Source organism: Sinocyclocheilus rhinocerous, unplaced genomic scaffold (assembly GCF_001515625.1).
Source record: "Sinocyclocheilus rhinocerous isolate Xijiao unplaced genomic scaffold, SAMN03320098_v1.1 scaffold580, whole genome shotgun sequence".
NCBI classification, from domain to species: domain Eukaryota; kingdom Metazoa; phylum Chordata; class Actinopteri; order Cypriniformes; family Cyprinidae; genus Sinocyclocheilus; species Sinocyclocheilus rhinocerous.
Genome location: NW_015670982.1, coordinates 1,086,025 through 1,095,157, shown reverse-complemented (window position 1 = coordinate 1,095,157; position 9,133 = coordinate 1,086,025). Strand labels below are relative to the sequence as shown.

Below are 9,133 nucleotides of genomic sequence, written 5' to 3'. Positions count from 1 at the left end.
CTATCAGGCAATGACTTTGCAGGCAGCGTTTTTGCATGAAGGCACCTCATGAAACTGATTTCGGACAGGCTTCTGAGGCAGCGTAACAGTTTAATGATCTACAACAAAATTGAACGAGTTTTGGTGATAACTAAACTAATATTTAATTACTATAATACTGATTTCTCGCTAGAACAAACATCAAATGTGCAAAAAATTTGTCAGAAATATACATTTACACACAAACTTACCACCAAACCCAACTTTCAGACGGCATCTTTATTTTTTAGCTCAACTGTCACGGAATGGAACGCACAGGATTGTGGGATATCAAAGGAAGCGAAGGATACATCTATGCTGCCTTCAAAAATCGATCAGATGAAGGTATCTCATGAGACAGGATTTGAAGCTAACTTTGGATTCGGACGTGCCTTGATGCCTTCCTACCTTGGAATGCGTCCTCCGAAGGCAGCATTTTAGAGCTTTCGGACACAGCATAGGTCAAAGAACCAAAACTAAACAGGAGAACAGGAAACGAAAGAAACACAAAAGTCCATAATTATGACAGGTGGAAGGAAGAAACAAGGCTGTCAGTCACAATTTAATTGTTTTTAGTCAATGTGTTAAAGCAATCAGACAAAAAAACAATGTGTTGCTGCTGGACTGCTGAAACTGAAAAATATATTATAAAGCTATAGATATATAATATTTATTTAATCCATATTTTATATATCTCAATAGTCACAATCAAACGGAAGTTTATTTTTGAAATGTTGTTGTATGCATTTGTCATTTTTATTTAATTTCTTTTATTATCTTAAATATGTGTATATATATAGTATTTATAGAGTTTTAGCTTTTAGTTTTAATGACTTTTTCTTATTTGTAAGTCGCTTTGGATAAAAGCGTCTGCTAAATGACTAAAAGTAAAAGTAAAGTAAGTAGTGACAGATCTTTTCTTCTGCATTATATGACATACATCAGAGCTGAGACTTGGTTCTGTCCATCAGTTGTTGATTGGATGGAGGCTGATTGGCTGAATGCAAGCTTGTCGATTGTAAGAAAGAGGAAGGGTTTAAGCAGACTAAGTGATTGGAAAAGTCCAATAGAACCAATTACAAGGAATTACGATTTTTTAAAAATACACGAGTCAATAAAAGACACATGCAAAAACTAATTGTTCATAATAAGAGCAATGATATGCATTTAGGAAATTAGAAGGTAACTGGATACAGTTAAATTTGCCTTTAGACCAGTAGATTGGTAATGAGATGGTGTGAAATGGCAACTGAAGTGATGATATTTGTCAGTTATGTGTTAGCCTTTAGCAAACTGGGGTGACGTATTTAAAATCTTAAGCTCTCAGTCCAAATCATTAAAGGTGGAGGGAGTCATTTATGCACCGAATGCTGCATGATGTTGCCCACACTATGTACACTCTTCATAAAAGTCAAGCTTAAAATGGCTTACTTGCTAACTTATTAGTCTCTGCACAGTAAACTTAAGTATTTTAACATAGGAAACATGACACACTTCTGCTTTAAATGCTCAGATTCCACCTCCATTCTTTCCACAACCCTCATCGTTAAGCACAGAATCATTGGCCACCTAACTTTCCCATACGCCACCTCTAGTGAGATACACAGGATGTGAACTCACCAAGAGCTCTCCAGCCTGTTTCCCATACAGTTACTGCTTCACTGGAGTCCAATTACAGTGTGTTTGTGTGTGTGCTGGCCTGTTGGGTATGTCAACAGCCCTGCTGCTCACTAATAGACAGCCTTGAAGAGATTTGCCTGGCTCATTAAGCAGTGTGTTTAGCTGAGTGAGGCATACGAATGTTTGGAGAGCTGAACTTCAGGACAGGTTCATCACAAACCACTTAGTTTGACACTGAGGTTTTGCATTTGAAATCCATTATGCACAAAAGCATTATTGTTTCCAGACCTTGCCATACAGAGCTCAAATTTTGATGTGTTATTGTAGGTATTAACACAAACTGTTCATAGTGCAGGAAATTCCCACACATTGAATATAGTTGTAATGCATTGTAAAGATGTAGGTGTGAATTAAGTAATTCACAAACATGAACTAATCACATCAATAATTCTGTCTTTCTGTGTCTATTCATATAAAGTAGCATCTTTTTCACATTTACAGAACTTTTGCAATAGATGAACTTCCAGATGAAACCTAAATAAACGTGTTGCTTTAAACCCTGTAAATAATAAGCTGCGGTATAACATATAACATAAACACTAATTTCACTGTACAATACATTTTTCATGTTACTTTTTTAATGACTATCTTGAATATTTACTTATACAATTAACAACCCGATTGCCATTGGTTTATTTTGTGTAAAGTGTCTGTGAAACAGCAGTATATAAAAAGATCAGCATATGATTGCATCCCACAAACAAGTGACTGTAAATAAATAAAATACAGTATTTTCACAGTAATAAAATTTACTGGGTAACAGTCGAGGTAACAGTTGAGAAAGTCTCTGTTTGAGACATTCAAGAAAATAGATGTCTTTGTGTAGGTCTGCACCAAGGTTAAAATTCTGCTTGATACTAATAAGCGGATAGTAATTTTTATTTTATATCCAATATCTGATAAATGGCTGATATTAATATTGAAATGGAAAATAAAACACAAAAAAACTCAAATCAGTCATTCTAAATTCTACAAGTAAATTTAGGCATCACATATAATGTACTCAGTGCACTTACAGTATTAAAAATGCATTTGCTTGCAGTTTTAATATTAAAGAAACAAAAAATATCTCCAATATTGCTATGCTGCTGATATATTGTGCATCTTTATCTTTGCGAATAAAGTAAGTCTCCACTCCATTGCTGCATCTCATTTTGGATGCTGCATCCTCCGGAGGTCGTATTTATCGCCCACATATGTCATCAAGGCAGTCTCATTTAAAGGTCCCATATTGTCAAAACTGAAATTTCCTGGCTTTTTTCATAATAACTGAGGTCTAGGTGCTATGTAACTACCATGTAAGTTTCAAAACAGTCAGTCCACAGTAAAATTCACACAGCCTGCTTAAAGAAGCTGTGATTTTTCACGAACCGTTGTGACTTCCGTAAAAAGTTAACGTCAGAACTACACAGTCACCGCCTTCAGTCACCACCCCGAGCACCGCCCACAGTCCCACTCTCCTTTTGCCAAACCCCCAGACAACATCGCGTCCATGCCATTGCTGAGCAAAAACAACAGGGAAACATGTCGAAAAGGTTAACTTTAAACACGAAACCAGATCGGCCGACCTGTAACGTTACACTCTCACTCAAAGGATGGACGATCTGACAGGATTGTTACTATGAGGTGGATCACATCTAACGTGTATAGTAAAGACAAACTCACCGTGTCTAAGCCTCAGCACACCGCGGAGGAAACGTGTAACCAGGGGGTGTCTCCCCACTGAAATGCCACCAAGAGGGGCGTGGTAGGCCGCAATGGCCGCAACGTAGACCTTCAGGGTGGAGTGGGTTAACCCTGTAGAAAACCGGACCTGCAGGAACTCCAGTACTGTACCAACTGGGCAGCTAGCTGGGTCGAGCTGGCGGTGTCTACACCAGGAAGTGAAAAGTTTCCACTTCCAAGCGTACAGTTTCCTCGTGGAGGGAGCTCTGGATTGGAGGATGATCTCAACAACCTCAGTTGAGAGACCGGAAGCTACTAATTGTGCCCCCTCAGGGGCCACAGCCATAACTTCCACAGCTCCGGGTGGGGGTAAAATATCGTGCCCTCCGCCTGTGAGAGGAGGTCCCTCCTGACGGGAATCTCCCATGGAGAGCCGTCGAGAAGGGAAATCAGGTCCGAGAACCATACTCGGCCCGGCCAGAACGGGGCTACTAACAGTAAGCGGACTCCGTCCTGGCGCACTCTCTCCAGAACTCCTGGGAGCAGAGCGATCGGGGGAAAGGCGTACAGGCGAAGCCTCGAGCCTCTCAGTGCCGCTACGTTGCCGGGCGGTAACTGACAGATATGCTCGCTGGAGACCGCTGCGCCCTGGAACACCGGCAGAGTTGGCAGAACGATCTACCGAGGGCACTGGGGGGAGATGGGCACCGTGTAATGCACCGTGTAGATGGGCACCGTGACCCTCTCTGCCCCAGAAGGGCCTGCCCTCGCTAGTCCTACACTCAAATAGTCAGATCGTTTCTGTCCAGTCTGCTCGTTTTATCGCGTTTAACCACAGCTGTTGTCGATTTTTTGTCTGGCAGTGGCAGCAGATAGGCGATTAAATTTCTAATTTGAGGCTGTATTACGTCGATTCTGGCACCGAACATCACAACGAGATAATATTTTAAACTCCTTATGTAGCCGAACCTGTGCTGGTTTGAATGTGCCGCCTCCAGTTTCCACTTTGTTTTGCTGCCTCCAGCTAGCGCTGTGTGGATCACATCTAACGTGTTTAGTAAAGACAAACTCACCGTGTCTATCTAGTCATGATGAAGATGTATATACATTTCAATTTCAGCAGGCAACTATTTTTACAGCTACATTATTGTTCCAGCCACAATTAATCACAACAATGTATATACAATTACAAATGATTATATATAAATCGTCAGTTTGTTGTTTTACACACATGCACAGACATTATTTCATACACGACATAGTCGTGAGATGCAAGAAACATAGACATATGGCAAGAAATCTGTAGACGCGCCCATAACAACAAAAGACAATACTTTATTGAACCTTTTCTGATAAGATGTGTGCGCTACAAACGCGAGCATTTTTGACTATCGTTTCTGTCCAGTCTGCTCGTTTTATCGCGTTTAACCACAGCTGTCGTCTGTTTTTTGTCTGGCAGTGGCAGCAGATATGCGATCAAATTTCTAATTTGAGGCTGTATTACGTCGATTCTGGCACTCAACATCACAACAAGATGATATTTTAAGCTCCTTATGTAGCCGAATCTGCGCTGGTTTGAATGGGCCGCCTCCAGTTTCCCCTTTGTTTTGCTTCCTCCAGCTAGCGCTGTGACGTTGTCTGACCCTAGTTACCTGTGGTTGGCCGGGCCGTGTGTCACTCAGAAAACAACAGGCCAATCAGAAGAGACAGGCCAAAATTGACCTGTTCTCAGCAGAGCTCCTGAGAAAGGAGCTGTAAAAATATATTGAGATGGTTTTTGGTACTTATACCGCAAATATATATTCTTAAGGACATCAAAACCTAAAATAAAACTCCAGAAAGGTGTAAAGTAACTGTTAGATTGCAAAGAATATACACCTCACAAGGAATAACGGTTACTTTTCTTGAATAAGACATCCTTGATGATGCATGCAGCCTACAAATGCGACCTCCGGAGGATGCAGCCTCTAAAATGAGATACAGCTCATATTTCAAAAGTTAGCGTGACCATCCCATGATAGAATGGCTCTTTGTCTGTAAACAAGTTTTCCAAATGTAAGTTTGTTTATGAAATACTTGCCTGATTAATACACTTTTGCATGTTTGGCAAGTGTTTAGTTTGTGATCTGGAAGGGAAAATATGTCTGAGTGTAGGGTGAGAAAATCAGACCTTTAGTTGAACAATGCTCTGTGACTCATGCAGGCCACAGGTCCCTAAGGAGTGCAGACGGCCAGTAGAGGATCCGGAGATGCTAAGCAACGCTTGCTCCCGTGAATGCAAGAATGGCCACTGTACACCAACTGGCAAGTGCTGCTGCAATTCTGGCTGGGAGGGCCCCTTCTGCTTACTAGGTACAGAGCTAATCAGAGCACTTTATCTGTCTTTGATTTCAAAGTTGTGCAAACTTCCAACCTTTTTCAATGGCTTTTCAACGTATTTCTCTTTGTCATTCGCAGCCAAATGTGAACCGGCCTGTCGCAACGGCGGGGTCTGCGTGGAGCCCAACAAGTGTCTCTGCAAGGAGGGATTCTCTGGCAGCCAGTGCGAGAAAGGAGATAGAGGGACACGAGGGGATGGTGAGAAAGACAGCATCCTGGAACACATCATTGACATGACGTCTTACCTGCTGGACCTCACCAGTTATATTGTATAAAAAGCAGGGCAGGATGATAACGCGCTCTTCACCGGTTGGCAGACTAAACGTTACGGAGGCCTTTCAAGAGTTTGCCTTCAGGACACCATCCCCAATCTCCAACTGCCCCTCATCTGATCCTCTCCCACCACTGTTTCATAAGCCACAGGCTTTGATCTCCATGCTCCCCTACACCATCTGCACTCCCACCCCTATGCACAAATACACACGGAAAACAATAACAGGGTGGCCAATGGAACCTCAACGCGCATAGCTGAAGGGGTCACATGTTGGAGGTCCCACGCAGGGCTCCTCGGTTTTTACTGCTGGTATGGTGTGTAAAGTCTGGTCCACTTTAAAGTCAAGTGTCCCTGCAAGTGGACTCACAAAGCACTGGAAGCCCCACATGAGACCAACTCATGTTCGGTCCAATCCCAACATGGGCACCGGTTTGTACTACAGGACTAATTGGGATTTTAGGGAGTCAAGAATAACAACTCTCCTTTAGGAAAGTCAGATGGACAGTCTACCAAACTGAACTGCACCATAAAGAAAATCACTGCCATGGATTCACAGGTTGTTTGAAGAACAGAGAGGAAGTAGCTGTCAATACAGCCGCAAAACCATACAACAGACTTAGTCTTATTCAGTGGGTCTGTGTATAACTGGAGAATCATTATGATGGGACTTGATGCCAGTTTACATGCAGTTTAGAAACAGATCTGCTAAAATATCATCCATGATCACTGAGGATCCTGCAGAGTCAAGCTGAATATTGGTTGTATCCCATTGATGTTTCATTTAGATGAAAACATCAAGTGAAATGTAAATCTATAAGAATGTTTGGACAGTCACTTTGATTACGGTAATTTAATACATTAGTTGGAGATGACTGGTTTGCGGAGAAACTACCCTGAAGAGGTAACTGCTCTGGTTTAAGTTGCAGTATCAGCTATATAATTTTCCTACAGTTGTTCATGACCATGCACGCTGCTTTCATTGCAAATTGTATATCTTATCATATTTTAAAATGTTCATATATCTTTTTTTTTCTGTGTGATATCAAGCACAGAAGCTTTTTTTCATATGGAAAACCCTCTTAAGGTGATTTTAGCAAATAATAGTTTTTTCACAGATTATTTGACTGTCACAATGGGAAGCTTCATGTAATGTTCTCCATATTTTTTTTTTCTAAACACCAAACCATATTCAGTTTTGTCATATACAAAAGGGAACAAGACTGGTGACTGGTGTACATTTCATATAGTACTGTACTGAGATACGTACTACTTAGATTTGCCATTGTTTTAATAGAGGAGGGTTTATTTTTTTAAGGAATAATATATGGGAGAGGAGCAGTTTTGCATTAAGCCTGTAAATTCATTTTACGTACTTTACTAAATACTTACATGGTTCTGTTGACAATACCACATCTATAAAAGTCTAATTTAAAGCTATAACATTGTTCTCTTACTACAAGAGTGCTTTAAAAAAAATAGATCTTTCCTTCCGACTATGTGATGTTTCTGTAATACGAGGCTGAAGCTATAATTTTAGGGGCAGTTTTTTTTTTCTGACTAGAAGAGGATGTTAAATACGGTCTATGATCTCATCAAAACCCCATAGTATCCCTCCAAAAACTGATGCTTTATAGAGAAAACTGTTGTTGGTTGAATGCTATCCAGTAGATGAATTATCAAAATGCACTATAACTCCAAATATAATTTTTCCCATACTTCATCATAGTTCCTCATCAGATCTTTTTTTTTTCTTCTTCTTTTTTCTCTCATATGATTCAAACTAGTCTAAAATGGGACCACATTCTATTCAGCTTTAGGCTTTAGAAATTTGTAATCAGAGAGGTCATAAATATTACACAGCTTTCATTGAGCCTGTTTTCGATGTGATTCTTGTCATTGAAAGGTTACAGTCCCCTCTGAAATATTCAGGTGTTTTTTATGTTTTTAGTATAATCACTTATTCCTCCCAAAGACAAGTATATCAACAACAACCCCCACGTGTTTATGACTTTCCAGTGCATTTTAACATTGTTACAGGTAAGGAATCAATGCTGTAAATCTACTCTATAATTTTAGCACTTAATGTGAAACCTGCATTGGAGCTGCTGGGAAGGTGTCATGTGAATAGAGTAACCCTGATTCTTTTATTATTTAAGTAGTTACGCCTTAAAGTTATTTAAGTTGTCTACAATGTTTTTACTGTTGTATGTGAAGAAATCATTTATTGTAAATAACTAGGTTTGTCTTGGGTTCTTCTCAGAAATATCAATGTATATTAAAGTGTATAGCATGTTTGAGAACTTATTGAATGACTACTTTTTTATCTCTAAAATTTGATCTGATATGTGATGTAACTCACCATGGGTGTTTTTCATAAATGTTTTACTACATGAATCTATATTATATGAGTTTATAGTGTCTATATAGTTTCACAAGCATGCATATTCTTTGTTTTCTCCTGCTAAACTAAGGAAACAAATATGTTGCAGTTAAAACAAGGTATTAGATTTTACATTAAATTCATTAAGTGCTGGGAAGTGTCTAATTTCTTGTGCGTCACCATCCAAATTTTCAATTTCTTCTGCCATCAAGGTAGAGTGGAGAGAAAGGTGCACTGAGAGGTTGCCAAAGAGGTCAACATTGCTCAGTCACTTAAAAGTCACTTATGTCGCTATCCGCTCAGATGAAAGTACCATATTTAAATAAGGATGTTACATGGTATGCCCACAACAACAACAAAAAACGTTCGGTTTGAAAATGCCCGTTCAGTGCCGTCCTCTGCAAACTCTGAAACTTAACAAACAGAGCGTGTAGGTTGATAGCGTTATTAAATTCCATCTCCAGACATCAATCAGGTTGAGTGGTCGTTATAATAATGAATGAGGGCCACCTACATCACCTACATCACCCCAATATATTTAAAGTAACGCAATACTAAGTTGTCTGTGCGTTGTTCGGAGCCAATCATAATTGTGTTGGGGGAACAGGGCCGATAGGGGTGTATTTGAGTTTATATACTATCTGTGGCATGAATCATTACTTCTCATTTGGAATGGTTTTCTTTCTCTTCCCCAAAGGGCCTTTGCCTGGCTATATTTCATAAACAGTGTAACCCAG

General features: G+C 39.9%; 1 protein-coding gene across 1 annotated transcript in view; it reads left to right on the top strand.

Moving 5' to 3' along the window:
* Positions 1–8,250, top strand: part of hhip (hedgehog interacting protein) — a 43,875-nt gene extending 35,625 nt beyond the window's left edge. The window contains exons 12-13 of the mRNA XM_016546578.1: positions 5,567–5,715; positions 5,821–8,250. Coding sequence (XP_016402064.1) covers positions 5,567–5,715; positions 5,821–6,017 — 346 coding nt within the window. The 3' untranslated portion in view covers positions 6,018–8,250. The remainder of the gene's footprint in view (positions 1–5,566; positions 5,716–5,820) is intronic.
* Positions 8,251–9,133: the final 883 nt, after the last annotated feature.